The sequence below is a fragment of the Misgurnus anguillicaudatus genome, chromosome 22 (assembly GCF_027580225.2).
Source record: "Misgurnus anguillicaudatus chromosome 22, ASM2758022v2, whole genome shotgun sequence".
Taxonomy (NCBI): Eukaryota; Metazoa; Chordata; class Actinopteri; order Cypriniformes; family Cobitidae; genus Misgurnus; species Misgurnus anguillicaudatus.
Window position 1 is genome coordinate 37631648 of NC_073358.2, and position 17607 is coordinate 37649254.

Genomic DNA, 17607 nt, shown 5'->3' on the forward strand with positions numbered 1-17607 from the left:
ATCAGGTCAGTAGTTAAAAGTAAATTCTTAATTTTACGCAAAATCCAATATCCGCCGTGTTATTCTGTCATCTTTTCTCCCTTTTTTCCCAAAATGCGATAAACGCCACTGCTCCTTTTTTACAGAACGCAATAAATCCATTTCTGATATTACAGCCCACCAGTCACGCAATGTAAACAAACAATGGCGGACGCGCTGAGTCCACGGAGTCCTAGTTTTCCTCATCTACTTTGTACTTCATGATCAACAAACAAAACAAAATAATACTTTAATTGCATCGCTAAACCTGTGGTGGTTTTCTGTGATGGGAAAGAAACGTAAGCCATCAGCATCTAATATTTTCCCTGAGAGGCACTCGGGAGACGGGTGCTTGTTCTCCCGACAGCAAGCTTCTCATGCTAACACATTGACCCCAGAGGATCTTATGAAAAACTTTCCATAATTTTACTCAAAGTCAACGAAAATCGAGCAGGACCAAAAACATTTTACAGATGATCGCTGTGAAAAACGTTAAGCGAGGACGTCAAGTAACCGCAATGACAGTGATCTTAATATGACAAAGTAAGTGTTTTGATTAATGACATTAATGTATATATTTTTAATTAGTGTGTACAACTAGTCAACTAAATGAATATAACATGGCAAAGATGAATGCACATTTATATAGGCTATTGATTCAATAGATTTATAGCATTTTGAATAAAAACTTGTCATGGATTTATTGCATTTTGTGGAAAAAATTATCCGTTTTTATAATAAATCTTTGAAAATCAACTTATGGATTTGAATTTTTTATGTTTTTATAACCTAAAGATGCTATGTGAAAGTTTGTAACAGAAAATAGTTGTTTTCATCTTTTCACTTTCTTGGTATAGAAAACACGTTTTTACCAAAATTTGTCAAAATGGATTTATTGCGTTTTGGAACCAAACTCTTCATATATTAGTATGGACGTCATGCTTAATAAAAGTGTTCCTCTCTTTTGCAGGACTGTGAAGACCCAAACCCTCTGATCCGTGCATTGGCTGTGCGTACCATGGGCTGCATCCGAGTGGACAAGATTACAGAATATCTGTGTGAACCCCTGAGGAAGTGTTTGAAGGACGAAGACCCTTATGTGAGGAAGACTGCTGCAGTTTGTGTTGCCAAGCTTCATGATATCAACGCCCAACTGGTAGAAGACCAGGGCTTCCTGGACACCCTGAAGGACCTGATCTCTGACTCCAACCCCATGGTGAGGCTTTGTGGCTAACACATTTAGCCAGATAAGTTTCTGTGCTAGAATTGGGAAGTGCATTTAATTAAAGTGTTCCTGCAAAACTGATCAAATGCCAACCATTTATTCAGTGTATTCCAGTCTTGGCCATAACGCCATCTCTTAGCTTTTTTTATCTGTCTAATCGTAATCAAAGTAATGGGACAAATTATAAATCTGACTAAGGTATTGTTGTATCCATAGCAGAATATCGCTTTGTCTTAGTGCACTTATAATATGGGTGTTATGGGACAAATTATAAATCTGACTAAGGTATTGTTGTATCCATAGCAGAATATCGCTTTGTCTTAGTGCACTTATAATATGGGTGTTGTAAAGGCATTTGTGGGCTTGCTGACACTATTCAGATCTCTTTGACTGTCTGTGGTGTGGAATTACATGCTGTTGTCGTGTGAAACCCTAAACCGCGGTCATACACACTCTGACTGTATTAAATTTAATGTCTTTGTTATTTTCCCTACATTAGGTTGTAGCAAATGCGGTTGCGGCACTATCTGAGATAGCAGAGTCTCATCCTAACAGCAACCTGCTGGACCTAAACCCTCAGACCATTAACAAGCTTTTGACAGCCCTTAATGAATGCACAGAGTGGGGTCAGATCTTCATCCTCGACTGCCTGGCCAACTACATGCCCCGTGATGATAGAGAGTCACAGAGGTCAGAAGTGGTGACCCTCAAATAGCTTTTTAATCTATACAGTGAAACTTCACACATGCACTTAATTACGAGAGAGAAAAGAAAAAAATCAATCTTGAGATTACAGGAAATCAATATTACATCATTTAAAAGAACATCACAAATAATAGATAATCAATATTTTTACCAGCCCTTATTTAAACCACAAAAGGTTTGTTAAAAGCAGTGCTTAGTCTGACTATTTTTATTTTATTTTATACCTCCTACAGTATCTGCGAGCGTGTAACGCCACGTCTGTCCCATGCTAACTCTGCTGTGGTGCTGTCTGCCGTGAAGGTTCTGATGAAGTTTATGGAGATGCTTCCTAAAGATCTGGATTATTATGGCACTCTGTTAAAAAAACTTGCCCCTCCTTTGGTCACACTGCTGTCAGCTGAGCCTGAACTGCAATATGTCGCCCTCAGGAACATTAACCTTATTGTACAGAAACGGTAGGTGTGATTTGTTTCTACAAAAATGCTGATGCCAATTTGGGAATAAATACATTTGCAAAACACACCAATAATTAGAGCTGTCAAACAAAATACAAAAAGTTACAAGACGATTTGTGTTTGCATAATATATCTGTGTGTAATTATGATGTGTTTATATAAATACACACACATTCATGTATGTATTTAAGAAACATTTACACACACACACACACACATATTATGCAAAAACAAACTTTTTTTTTGTATGCGATTAATCGTTTGACATCACTACAAATAATATTTAATAATTACTAGTCTTTCCTTGCAAGAAGTATTTATAATGAAAGCTTAATCTGTAGTTTATTTACTGGTTTCTCATCCTGTCTCTTTTTAGCCCTGAAATTCTAAAGCATGAAATGAAGGTTTTCTTTGTGAAATACAATGACCCGATCTATGTCAAACTGGAGAAACTGGACATCATGATCCGCCTGGCGTCTCAGGCCAACATCGCTCAGGTGAATGAAATGACGCCCACACTCCCACATCTCCTTTCTTTCTAATGTGGAACATGATCGCCACTTAATCATTCATGTTTATACATCCTCTATCACACCACCCACTACAGCAGATATATCGCATCAACATTTGACATTTGTTTTTATGAGAGTCTGTGCTAAATATTTGCGTGGGTCTGTGTTGTCTAGGTGCTTGCTGAGCTGAAGGAATACGCCACTGAGGTGGATGTGGACTTTGTGCGCAAGGCTGTACGAGCCATCGGCCGCTGTGCAATTAAAGTAGAGGTGAGCTGGCCTGACCCTGATTAGGGTTACATTATTATTCATTTCATTAACATTGGCAGTCTAATTTAATTAAACTTTAAATAAACTTCACCCCCTGTCCATGAAAGCATTTAACCTGATGTTAAACAACTCTTTAATTGGTGTATGGTTGTATTTAAGCTCTGTAGTTAAAGAGATTGTCTTCTCTCATATCTCCATCACAGCAATCAGCAGAGCGTTGTGTCAGCACACTGCTTGACCTCATTCAGACCAAGGTTAATTATGTGGTGCAGGAAGCTATCGTGGTCATCAAGGACATCTTCCGCAAGTACCCCAACAAGTAGGTTATACAATTCCCCCTGACCCTTTGTCAACAAAGATTTGCATGACTCTTTTTGGTAAAGGTAAATTACATTACGCTTTTTAGGCAGACTTAAAGTGATTATTCATCCCAAATGAGAAAAATATATATGTTCTGATGTCATATGATAATAATAAAGAAATCATGCAATAGCATTAGTGCTCTTCATACAGATTCATTTTTGTATGTTATTTGTGTTGTCAGGTATGAGAGCGTGATCGCCACCCTGTGTGAGAACCTGGACTCTTTGGATGAGCCTGAGGCGCGGGCGGCCATGATCTGGATTGTGGGAGAGTACGCTGAGAGAATCGACAATGCCGACGAGCTGCTGGAAAGCTTCCTGGAAGGTTTCCATGATGAGAGCACACAGGTGAATTTAAGCACTGGAAAGCTCAGGTGGAGGGGGGCACAGTGGCTCAGTGGGTAGCACTGTTGCCCCACAGCAGGAAGGCCCCTGTGAAGTACTTCGGCCTTTAGACTGAATAGGGATACAGCGATACCACTTTTTCCCTTACCAATCCAATTTCAATACTATGCTTTAAATGGGACATATCATGAAAATCTGACTTTTTCCATGTTTAAATGCTATAAGTGGGTCCCCAGTGCTTTTATCAACCCAGAAAATGTGATTAAGATCAACCCAGTAATTTAGTTTTGATAAACCATTCTCCACAACACATTACGTAATAATAATACTTTTCTGAAGTAACGAGTAAAGTGACGCATTACTTTATAAATGTACACATTCATATTTGAGGTACTTTAAAAAAAAAAACATACGAGTTACTTTCCAGTTTAATGAATTTGATAAAAAAAATAATGTACTGAATTAAACTGACATGGTCACGTAGAATTACGCACTCTATGCGTGTGTGCCTAAATGGGAACAGTTTCAGTCGGCAGGCCAGAGCTTCACATTTTTGCTATGGAAAATACAATTTTCAGTCATATAAAACACCAGCAAGGCCTGAAAGAGATCAAGCCTTAGTCAAGTAAGTAACATAAAAGTAACATTGGTATTACTTTTCATGAAAAGTAACTAATGGCGCTTTTCCATTGCATAGTACCCCACGGTTTGGTTTAGTTTGGGTCGGGTCAGCCTACTTTTGGGAGCTTTTCCATTGGGTGCAGTACGTAGTACCCGATACTTTTTTCGTACCACCTCGGTTGGGGTTCCAGTCGACCCAAGCTGATACCAAATGTGACGTGAGAACACAGTAGATCACTGATTGGTCAATCGTCACTAAGCGGCATCGCTATAATGTAAATATTAGCTTTACCTTTAGTGCTAGCTTGCGCTGTCTCGAGGAAAAATGTTGTCATCTGTGCTCAAACTCCCTTTTAGCGACGAAAAACATTCATAGGTTGAGAATCAGGAACACCATAACAGTTTTTTTCTAGACTTAAAGTTTGTGGCTGCACAGTCGCGACGCAAACGTCTGCGTATATGCTTAAATGCAACTTAAAAAAGGCTCAGCGGAGCGCGTCGTATGACACAACGGGTACAAAAACTGTCATGTGAGACAGAGGTAGTGATAAACGCAATGTGCAAACATCTATTGGTGGTAGTCAATTTTAATTTTGTGGCGAACTGAGAAATAAATTAATGTATGGGAATGTACAACGACGCCCTCACATGATGTCACAGCAGTAGGCAACGCAAATATAATGACACGCCTATAATCCCTCCCACTCTGAAGTGTTACCAAACTTGATGGAAAAGCTAACCAAGCTAAAGTGAGGTGAGCTGACCCAACCTGATCCAAACCGTGGGGTACTATGCAATGTAAAAGCACCATTAGTACAGAGATCAGTTCATTTGCATGTTAAATGACACACCCAAACGGCACATTTTTGCACACACCTACAAAGTGACAATTTTAACATGCTAGAATAAATTATCTATATGGCTAAAACTTCACATACTCTGGGGACACCAAAGATTTATTTGACATCTTAAAAAAGTCTTGTGAAATTTCCCCTTTAAGGTTTCTGTGTAGGTCAAAATTTGTGTCCCAGGTGTTATCTAAGCAGTAAAGTTCTGTAAAGTTTTTACCTAAGCTTCAGGAAACATTGATCAATTGGGACTGGATGATACGACATTAATACTTACTTTGCAGTCAGTCTCATCAATAGATGTCACATTTCCATCCTTGCTGTCAAATTATTTATCTTAAACTGTTCACATGTTGTTAATCATCATAAAGCACACATTCAAACTGCCTGTATAATTTCATTATCTAGTATGTGGGTATATTTGTGAGCCCACCCCTGGTGACATCACTGCTACCCTTGTGCTTACTCTCATGAACTTTCTTGAACTTTTGTCTAAGTTAATGTTTTTTACGGTTGTCTCTCAGGTCCAGCTGCAGTTGCTGACCGCCATTGTGAAGCTGTTCCTGAAGAAGCCCACTGAGACCCAAGAGCTGGTGCAACAAGTGCTGAGTCTTGCGACACAGGTGAGACTCTGTCCACTCATATGGACCGTTATCAAAGCAGAAACCGAAGTGAGAAAATGACACTATATCTATCCTTGCACCTCGTGGAGATGCTTTCTGGAGGTGTTTGTCATATTCGCTACAATTCTCAAAGGAAAGCTTGTTTAGCTGGCAGATGCCTTCCTAAGAAAGTGAATGTTTGTGTATGTCAGTGACCAAGATATTCATGTCAACATTGACTCAAGCTTTTGGTGTCCCATTCATGTGCATCTGTAAGACTACATGACCTACACTGCTGGAGTACAGCACAACTGTTGGTGCTTTTCCATTGCATAGTACGTGCCGGTACGATTCAGTATAGCTATTAGCGGTGAAAAACATCTACATGCTGAGAATGAAAAATACCATTCCATCGATTTGCTCCTGTGTTGTGTGTTTGTTTGTATAGCATTTACAACGATGTCACACCAGTATAATGTGGCGCAACTGTAACTAAAAGCCTATAATACCACCCACTTAAAGCAGCATCAAACTCCAATGAAAAAGCACCATTTGTATGCATGCATATGCACATATACATATAGCAGTGCACTGGAGATGGCACTATGCTGGTCTGCAGCAATTAGCTTATCCACAAGCCAAGAATAGTGGGTTTGTGTTCCTTTAAAGCTTTTATTTCCATAACGCTCGTAAGACTTCTGTGCCAACTACGGATTGGATTTATTCTTAGCAGCTTGTCACTGAAAGTGCCAGTTGCCATCGTCTGCCTCATTAAAACAACCTTTTCCTGTTAATTAAAGCAGTGCATTATGGACTAAGAGTGCATGCCTGCTGCTTTTTTGACTTTGAGTTCTCAGCAGGACAAGACACTTTTACGGTTTTGTATCTCCCTGCGGTCGGGTGTGCTGTCCTACCCTTCTACCTAAAATAGAAGTGGATTTTATTTTCAGGCAAGTGTGGAATGTGAACTACCGTTTAGAGATTTGGGGTCATTTGACTCAAATGTTCTTTATTATTTATTAAGATTTTTGATGTGATGGCATATATAAAAAATAATTTGTTTAAATATTAAGTTAATTAATATTAGTTTAATTAAAAAACACAAATTTCATATTTTTTTTGTTGCATTATTTTAGTGGTGTTGCTTGGAAGAGTATAATTAAAAAATTAGAGGGCCCCCTTACGTGGAAGTCTCCATTTTGTGCCGCCATATTTCTACAGAAGCCCTTAACGGACAAACTTTTTTACTAAGTTGTCTCCGACGATAACATATTTTTCCGGTGATGGCTACCGGTCGCCGTGATTTCACCAAGTAAGATGTTATCCTGGATCAACATTTTTTGTTGACCCTGGATCAACGTTTTAATCAAAGATACCCCAACTTACCCTTAACTCAAACCCTAACCATTTTTAAACCTTCAAATTAGTGTGAAATAATACTTTGAGGAGTATTTTTCAAAAAACCCTAACCCAATCTAAACCTAAATCTAACATACACACTAATCCTAATCCTGCAATCTGATTGGTTAATGAAAATGTTGATCCAGGACCAACAATGGTGCCGATCCAGGACCACATCCCACCCGGTGAAATCACATTCACCGATGGCTACCATAGCTTCTCTATGCATTTCAAAAATGAAGGGTGAGCAGTGGACTGAGCCGTTGGTTGCAATTCGCAACCTCACCACTAGAAGCTGCTATAATTTACACACTGCACCTTTAACATTGAAATCACTCATGCTTGACGCCTCTACCGCGGCTGGTGTGAACGCAGCGTTAGAAGGATCTCTTTACATAAATGCAATATAATATACATAACTATATTATCAGTGGTGTGTAAAGACCTTACTGTTATGTGTTTATTACCTTTGAGTCATTTTTATCTACATACACCGCGGGTCCCTTCCCATGGAAGTTGCCATTTTGTGCCTCCATGTTTCTACAGTAGCAGTAAACGGACAAACTGCTCTACAGAGCGCATTTTGTCACATAGACAACAACATGTTTGTCCTTGGGCGGCTACTGTAGCTTCTCTATGCGGTGAGCGGTAGACTGAGCCGTTGTTTGCAATTTACAATCTCACTCCTAGATACCGCTAAAATCTACACACCGCACCTTTAAGTATTCAGAGTTTAAGGCGACTAGTCAATCTAATTGATTTCTCACCTTTGTGCTTTGTCACATCCTCAATGTGCACATTTACAAAGTGTACAAGTTATTGCTTGGTGGATAATGTTTGTGTGTCAGAGCAAAGGGGAGCCCGTGTGTGATCTTGTTAATATTCAGAGAAGCCGTTGGCCGATGCTGTCACACTGGGATCTGAGATTGAATCTTGTCATTATTAACTTTGAGCTTCAGTGCCACAGGCTGTAGTCACCGCCAGAGTTCTGTCAGAATACGAAATGACCCCCTCCATCCCAGGTGCTGTTTTATGGCTTTCGTATGTAATTCTCTCTCCGCTGTTTTGCTATGGGTGTTTTTTGGTGCACCACTTGATCTTTCACACGGATAAATTAGTGCTCAGATGAAGTTTTGCATTATTTACACAAGATTCTGACAGTTCTCTCCACAAAACCTCGTCTGAAGGGCAAAACGGTGTCACCCACACTTTATAATTTTCTCTTCCAAATTCTCATGCATGGATGTCAAAAGTATTGGTACTAGGGTATTTATAGGATTTGGGCTTCTCGCGATATGACTTTGCGAGACTGAAGGACACCGGGTCGGATACAGCGAACTTGCAAGTGGGGTATTCTTCCTACAGACGGTAGGAGCGGGCGAGAGAGTCTTCATTTGTCCGGTAATGAGTCATTTTACCATATACCGACTTACAAAGATGATTTATTAACATAAAAATGCTGCCTTGTGTCCCTTTAAGGCCGAAGTTGAGTACTTTTTTATGCGTATGCGAGGGCCTGTGTACAGTGCGCGTGATGTCATTTTTGTTATCAGTAGAGTGCGTGCGCACACTGACAGATTTTTTAAACTTGCATACAATGCCATACAGGAGTTTATAGGCCACGAGAGGTATTTTTTCGCAATGTACATGTGTTAAACGTCAGCGCACATCGACTTTGCGACTTTGCTCGTGTATGCGTAAAAAACTGACTATACCCTCTGCCAGTGTGATGCCTTCGTTCAATGAACTCGTTCATTTTTTGGGCGAACGTGAACTGAACGTGTACTGTATTACTGCCTGATGAACGTTACTGTGAACTTGTTCATTCTGGTGCTTTTGAACGGCACGCTCTCTCAGTTTAGCGTCGTTCAATAGGGTGCCAGATTTCTATAGAGTCTTCCAGGCGAAAACCAGGCTAAAACACACTGTAAACAGGCCTTAATGTGTAGCGGAAAAAACCCAATCTGGCAACAACAGCGTTTCACGGCTGCATGCGTCATCAAAATAACCCTGACTCTGTACGCTGCTGAAATCCCTGCCACGCCACTGACATAGTTTAACATTAAATAACATCCTATTTGTCCTAAATCATTAACAATTAACATAGGCTGCTAACACATATTCTGGATCTTGAAATAGACTCACGCTATTTAACGTACACGTGCAGTGTGCAATACCTGCGAGTTGTCCTACACACGATGCCCCCCAGCACTTCTCGCCCGGTGTGCGACCCCCTTGAAGCACCCGCCTAGCCTTTCATGTATGTGCAAGCAAATACAAAAATTTAAAGACAGTCAATGCTAATGTAAACCCTGGTTGGATAAGGATTTAAAGTTGATATGAAGATGAAATCTGACGCATTTAGCTTCAGTGTTAAAACTGATAAAATAATTGCTGTCTGTGGTTCTATATGGGCTATGATGGCAATCATTTTTAAAAAATAATATGGGAAAAAGGAACTATAAATTAGTTCCTTTTTGGAACTGTGAACTAGTTCAAAATTTTAAAATATGAACTATGAACTGAACTAGTTCATTTTAAAATTTGTGAACTGTGAACTGAACTAGTTCATGTAGAAGTGAAGGCAAAAGCGCAGTGTTGTTTAAGTTTAATGGCGATGACAATGCAGCTCGGGCTGTTGTGGTGGGGCGGTTTGCGAGTGCACAGACCAAACTAATCTATAATGACATTCGTTGAACACTATTTTTATTATTGACGTCTATTGAATATTCAATCAGGTGTTGCAGCCTCAAATTTAATGCTAAAATAAAAAAGTAGCTCTTTATCTGCTGTAATACTAAATTTTGTAACTGACGTGATTTTTTTCAAATGCTTGTACTTAGTTGTGAGAATGCTTGTTTGATAATGTGGCTGCTTGTGTTATCAGTCAAATGCACATTCTGGCCATTATGTTTGTCATTGTGAGATATTAATAAAAATGTAAACAGGCATGCACAAAACAAATACCGGATGCGTATCCAAATATCGGACCTGTATGTTTTTTATTTAGTTCTTATGTCAACCCTCCTGTTATATGAAGCACAAAGTGATTCTTTAGTTCTCCTTTAGTCAGGATTAATTCATGTATTTTTTCCTCCTCAACTTTCCAGGATTCTGATAATCCTGACCTGCGTGATCGCGGCTACATCTACTGGCGTCTGCTCTCCACAGACCCCGTGGCGGCTAAAGAGGTTGTTTTGGCCGAGAAGCCTCTGATCTCAGAGGAGACGGACCTGATTGAGCCCACCTTGCTTGAGGAGCTCATCTGCCACATCGGTACTCTGGCCTCTGTCTACCACAAACCCCCCAGTGCCTTTGTGGAGGGCAGTCGTGGTGTTCAGCACAAGAGAATTCCTGCACGTGCTGGATCGTAAGTCTTTTGTTTCTTTACCTGCCTCATGTAAATCCGTGTTGAAAAAAAATTCTTAAATATTTATACTTATTTAACCGTTTGTTGGATATAAGTACTAGTAAGCTTTTTGTTGATCAGTGGTGAGAGTGCCGAGAGTCCAGATGTTGGCCAGTCTGGATCTGCAGAAGCGCCACCTGCTGTCATTCCATCACAAGGTGATCTCCTCGGTGATCTGCTGAACTTGGATCTGGCCCCGCCCACTGCCACTATTCCTTCAGTTCAGCCCTCTATGCAGATGGGAGCCATGGATCTCCTGGGAGGAGGTCTAGATAGTTTGGTTCGTTTCTCCACTCATCTTGCACACTTTCCAAACATAATCACAATTTTGTGGTAAAATTATATTACATTAATATATAAAATATAGAGTAAATAAAGATGCAGGCCTGTTTGGATGATGTTTTTTTTATTTACCACAAATGTCCAATTTAAGCATGTGGTAAGAAGTAGATCCAGACCTACTTTGCTAAAAACAAGATCTTCAAAGAGCCGAAGCTGATCCCAGATCAGCCCCCTGCTTTAAAGCACACTTCCAAAATCCCTTTAACCAGTGTAATTGTGTCTGTTGAGACTTCACAGATGGTCTTGCATAAAGTACTTTTCCTGCCTGAATTTCCTTCCTGTCCTCTTATTCGTTTCTTTGACTGTATTTTTTCCTCTGTTTTATCCTTGCGCTACACTTGCAGATGGGCGATGAATCAGATACGGTAATTAAACTAAGTGAAAAGGGTATTAGACAGTCACTCTTTCATATCATGCCATTTCATTAGTGTAAATTGGGGACTTGTGTTATTGTGTGTAAGAGGGCTACTTCACATACTGCAGTTTGCCAACTGAATTTTAAGCACAAGTATTGATCACATCTTGTTTTTGCAAAATGTGGTCTGCATTATTAAAACATGTAAGATTTCTTGTGTTATCACACATTTTAAGTTATAGATTAAAACAGGTTCAGTGTTCCTTACGCTACACTTGTAGTCTTCATGTGTTTGTATAGTTTTGGGCAGGTTTTCTCTGATAAACAGTTTCACGGCCCTAGAGGCGATTGCTTACAGGAAAACACCACCGTTTTTCGATATTTTACTATGTTCTTACCTAAACTTAGACGTATGAATACATACCTTTTTTTTAATGCGTGCACTTAGTCATTGTACAGCGCTTTGTGAATGTGTTAGCATTTAGCCTAGCCCCATTCATTCCTTAGGATCCAAACAGAGATGAATGTAGCCACAAAACGCTTTCATGTTTTCCCTATTTAAAGACTGTTACATGAGTAGTTACATGAGTAACTGGTGGCACAAAATAAAACGTGGCGATTTTTTCAAGCATTTAAAAATGAGAATACTGGGCCCGAGGTCGAAGTGCTGCAAACTAAGTGCTCTTTCACCATACAATATAGTACTCCTTTTTTATCCGCTTAAAAAATCAGCACATTTTATTTTGTGCCACAATACTTACTTGTGTAACTACTCATTTAACAGTCTTTAAATGGGGAAAACATGGAAGTGTTTGGTGGCTTTTAAATTCATCCCTGTTTGGATCCTAAGGAATGAATGAGGCTAGGCTAAATGCTAACACATTAATGACACGTTGTACAAAGATTAAGTGCACGCATTGAAAAAAGATAGGTATGTATTATTTTGTCTAAGTTGAAGTAAAAAACATGATAAAATATTGAAAAACTGTAGTTTTCCTTTAAAGAAGTTTATATTATAAGTAAAATAATTTCTGTAATTTTTTTGCTTTTCATCCCATTTTTCTATCAGCTGAGTGTTTCCCACAGGGTGGAGGTGCAGTCTCCACAGACTGCTTTTGATTATAGTGATAGAGAGGTGTGTGTGGCTGTTTTTACCATTAGGGTCATCCTCAGAAGTTATTTCTCTGTAGTGAATTTAGACCAGGTCCTGCTTTCCAAAGGTTAACATAAACCACCATTAGAAAGTGGCTTTAAAGAGTGCCCTTCCTTCATGTTTTCTAGATGTGCTAGATGTAGTCATCCAGGTCATAGGTCGGTCATAGCACAGTCAGTCTGTACAATGGAGAGTAAAGCAGTTTATATAAGCTATGTTTCCATCCAAGCTGTGAATTAAACTAGTACAAAAAATCTGAATATCACTTAAAAATTGGTGGATAGCAATTTTCCATACCATGTGTTACATAACAGAAAAAAAATCATTATAGTTTGTTAGGAATCATTGACTGTATGTCTGGAAGCAACTTTTGAGATGCTATGTGGCATAATATAATTTTTTTTCATGAGAGTTTACATCTATATTTTTTTTTTTCTTATGCTGCATACACACCAGACACGAAGCAACGAATTTCTTACTCTAGATTACTTGTGGGATGTAACTTTTGTGTCATGCAAATTTTTTGCGTGAGTTGAATCCATTTGAGCGAAAAGCGCTCATTTTTGCAGCAATCGCACTACCCGGTTTGCGTCATTTTCATTGCCCTGCGCGAGTTTGCGTCTTTGTAAGTACTGTACTTGTGCAAATCGTTGAATTCGCGTTTGGTGTGTACGCCCTATTACTAATTATGGCTGCATGATATTGAAGAAAAATGGAATATGCTAAATAATGCGGTATGCAATTTTATAATGCTTTAAATATGTCAATATCAATACAATTTTGTTAAAAATATTTTTAAAAGTTGACAAAGTATAGCAAATATGCATGTTTCACATTCTTTCGATCTTCCACATGTCAGAGCACATACAAGCACTAACATTTTTCTGCCAGTCTCTTTGCTACATTTTTAACAAGACTTATGAGGAGCTCAAATGCAAAAGTTGCTAAACGCCACATCAGTCAAAAATGAGAATGCGTTTCAAATACTTTCGCTATACATCTGCTTAATCCCAGCCTCGGGTCTTTCAGAAATACTGGTTGGTTGGCAGAATCCATTTAGTGTCTAATAAAAAAATGCTCATTTACAAGAAAACATTTCAGGCTGCGTTTACACTTGGCATTAACATGCGACCTGAATCCGGATGTTGTCCACATACACATTGAAAAGACAAGTGTAAACGCGTTTGTGTTCGGAATGTTATCCGATCTGTGTGTCCTGATGCAGAGGTAGTCGAGGACGCTTTGTGATCGGATCTCAGTGTAATGTAAACGCAATACAGCCATCGTATCTGCATTTGCAGGCCAACGTCACACAAAACCCCGCCCACTATCATCTCCTCTCACTGACAGCTGTCAAAAATAAAGGACGTTATGTCATGGAGCGCAGGCGAGAGACGCATTTATATTTGTGGAGAAATTGTGCTAGCCAGCATAAATGTATCTTGAAATAAATCGATATACAAACGCATCTTAACACTGCTGACTGTATGTAACTTATTCAGTCATATGTTTAACATGTTTCCACTATTTATGGAGTGATTTAATATTTAATGGCAGAATTGAATAAATCGTTATAATGTTTGAGTTTCCATGGCGACATATCAACGTGAATGTTGCGCTTCTTTCTGGTCTGTCAGCAGTTTCTATCTCATTTAACACATTTTAAGTTACTTGAAAACACGTACAAACCATAATAACATTAACTAAATACATTTATGCAATATTGGTTTTATACAAAGTAAGTTACTTATAAATGTGTTTGTAAATTACATTACTATACGCACTATAGAGGGAGACAGGAAATTGTTAGCTGTTTTAGTTAAATCATATTCGTAAATCATAAATCAAAAACGTATAAATTTAGGCAGACTAAAAAGTCGGGATGGTCATTCTAATGTTTCACATGGATTTTGTTGTTGATGAAAAGCATGCGGGTGAAAGTCAAGTTCAGGCAACGTTACATCGGCTGAAACGTGCATCCTGGCGTGGACGTTGCAGATAAACAAAGATAAAGCCTTTAAAGATAAAAAAGCTTAAAATGAGAACATCACATTTTCGGGTTTTTCTAGTTATTCTCTGCTATTTGCTTCTCAGTAACACGGTACAATACGGGATTGTAGTTACCGCGACAACCCTATCATGTGGCTAAAGACAGCTGTAGCCATCCGTGATTGACAGCTATCCACCCAGCGCGTCTCCCTGAACGGGATCTGATCACACATCCAGATACAGAAGCCACATTTATGTGACAAATGTAAACCCGCCGTGTCCTGATATACGGATGATCGGATCTGCGTGAACGGATAACCGAGATCGCATGTTAATGCAAAATGTAAACGCAGCCTCAGACGCACTTAGGGGCTGATCACACCAAAAGCGTTTATTGCAGTTGCAGGCACCTTTTTTGAATGATATTCTATGGGCAGGGAGCGTTTTGCTCTGTTTATGCGCAGAGCGGCTTGCGGTTTTTGCCGCCAGCTGCAGCACGCGCTTTTGAAGGAGCGCTGAGAGCGGAGAAGCGCCCGACGTCATTCGCATCTTTCCATTGTCCAATCGAATGAGGGGAGAGGCGGGCCTTACATTGTAGTGAGGGAAGTTTACAGTTGGTATGAAGAACCGGACTCCACTCGCTCACTCTCTCCTGTGTGTTTGTGCACCTCTCACCTTCAAACAAGGTCAGAGCAAGCGTCCTCTTTTTAAAGTTTCTGCTAATATGACAGTTAACAGCAAAAGAGCGCTCACGCTTCAATATTGGATTGACAAGATTGCTTACTCTGTGGTTGCTTAGCAATATAAAAAGCCGCGTCGCACTGCTCTTTTTAAAAAAAGGCAGTGCGTCGCGCCTTGCGTTTCCAAGCGTTTAAAGCGCATTTGGTGTGATTAGCCCCTTAGACGGTTTTGCATCTGAGCTCTTCACATGCATTTGAAGTATTAAAATTATTCAGTTATTGCAAAATGCTTTTGCGATATTTAGCCAATTTTGTTATATTATGCGGTGCTATTACAGATTGAAATTTTTTATTTGCCATAAGGGACAGACATTTGTCTTGGAGCATTACAAAAATTTTATTTAAATGCATGAGTGGAAATTTACTCACCGTTTCCTGTCATCTTCTTCTTAGTCCCTCCTCCCACCTCATCACCCTTTTATAGTAAATGTAAAACATTCCCAAGCACTTTTCCTGACTTTTATCTATTTTTTTTCTCAGCTGGGAGACATCGGAGGAAGTCCTTCGGTAAGTCCAGAATTTTTTATTCAGCACAGTTTACCTAGACTTTGATAAATGTGCTTCATTCAGTTACGGAGGATTTGCATCAGCACCGGGGCTTCCCTTCATTAATCATGGAGGTTCTTCGAGGGTTGTTAAATTGCACCTCCTCATCTTTTCTTTCAATTTCTCTGCATGCCATACTCCTGGAGGTCTTGTAACCGTCTGGATTATTTGCAACAAGTCGTAATACTCTTTTTCTTCTTTTCAGATGGGAGCAGGTCTGGGGGTGGCCCCAGCAGTCATGCCTACCGCTCTGGGCAGCACTCCTGCTGTCGGAGGTGGATTAGGAGACCTATTTGATCTTGGTGGAGGTGTTGGAATGCCAAGTGGATCCTACGTTCCTCCTAAAGCAGTAAGTGTGGAATAAATCAGAAACCCAATCAATAACTCCACTTAGGACCTCAACAGTGTTTTATGTGCAGTTTCCCTTCGCGTTTAAATCAGCTTGTAATGCAGCAGTGCCTTCTGGACTGCAAATCTTTTCCATACACATTTACCAGTAGGATGTGGATATTTTTCAGATGTGGTTACCAGCAATGAAGGCTAAAGGACTGGAGATTTCGGGGACGTTTGCCCGACGTGGTGGGGTCATTCAGATGGATTTGTCTCTTACCAACAAAGCGATGAGCGTTATGACTGACTTCGCCATACAGTTCAACAGGAACAGGTAAACGCAATGGCATGATGAAAATAGTTTTGGAGGTCTGTTCAAGGTTTTACACTTTATTCTGCAGTATTTTTTGTTTTCTTAATGACTTTGGAGGCCTGCCTGGAAAACTTTGCATTTTTATGTCGTCAACTGGATCGCTCAAGGACATGCTGATCTTCCGCTGACGTTTTAATGTGCTTTTATGTTGATTGAGCACCTCTGTCTAGTGAACTGCATTTAGTGAAACTTCAGAGTAATGCATTATATTATTAGATATCTACTCAGACATTTTTACAAATATAAGGGCAATAGAAGGTTGCACTCTTATTTGTATACATAACTAGATTTGAGTTACATGAGTGAGTTCAGCCGCCATGCAAAAAGTAGACTGTGATAGTTAGTTCACAGTAGTTTTCTGGGTGGTTCCTTATTGGGTCAAGCCAAAAGAGCCCACCCACAACTCTGTGATAATTTGCTCCCTACAGATGTGGGTTCCTCCCTCATAATGAGTTTATGGGATATATCATTTGTATATATATTTTACTTGCATTTTACTTGTCTGATAGCTTGGGAACTAAAAAATACATCCCCTCCTCACAATTTGAGGTGTTATTTATATCTGTAGCACAACAAGTCCAGATCGAGTAGACTTAGGAGACTTAACAAAATTACCAGATACTGCTTATTAAGGGATAATATTGTGTTTATGCGGTTTACTGTTTCCTGAGCTCAATGACAAGCTGTGTTTCTCTGTTTTTCTGTAGTTTTGGTCTAGCCCCTGCTGGCCCTCTGCAGGTTCTCACTCCCCTGAGCCCCAATCAGACTATTGACGTCAGCCTGCCTCTTAGTACAAGCGGCCCTGTCATGAAAATGGAGCCTCTCAACAATCTGCAGGTACCATTTTCATCGCATTTCTACAGTGTATAACACGCAGAGTGTGACATGCTGAATAAGTGTTGTCCTTTAACGCACACAAACAAAGGCTGCAGTCCAAAAATGATACTGCAGAGACAGTGGGTGTGGGTTATGGGGGTGCAGGTGCTGAGATATCTCCAGTTTAAGA

At 39.7% G+C, this 17607-nt stretch overlaps 1 protein-coding gene across 3 annotated transcripts in view; it reads left to right on the plus strand.

The window, feature by feature from the left end:
* ap1b1 (adaptor related protein complex 1 subunit beta 1) overlaps positions 1-17607 on the plus strand; it is a 49330-nt gene that overhangs the window by 10690 nt on the left and 21033 nt on the right. For 2 of the 3 annotated variants that reach the window (XM_055199050.2, XM_055199047.2), the window contains exons 5-19: positions 989-1234; positions 1743-1933; positions 2182-2403; positions 2780-2900; positions 3090-3185; positions 3389-3504; positions 3730-3895; positions 5886-5984; positions 10475-10734; positions 10855-11053; positions 11460-11480; positions 15833-15859; positions 16104-16247; positions 16417-16562; positions 17309-17438. In XM_055199050.2, coding sequence (XP_055055025.1) covers positions 989-1234; positions 1743-1933; positions 2182-2403; positions 2780-2900; positions 3090-3185; positions 3389-3504; positions 3730-3895; positions 5886-5984; positions 10475-10734; positions 10855-11053; positions 11460-11480; positions 15833-15859; positions 16104-16247; positions 16417-16562; positions 17309-17438 — 2184 coding nt within the window. The remainder of the gene's footprint in view (positions 1-988; positions 1235-1742; positions 1934-2181; positions 2404-2779; positions 2901-3089; positions 3186-3388; positions 3505-3729; positions 3896-5885; positions 5985-10474; positions 10735-10854; positions 11054-11459; positions 11481-15832; positions 15860-16103; positions 16248-16416; positions 16563-17308; positions 17439-17607) is intronic. The other variant, XM_055199049.2, reaches the window with a different exon arrangement.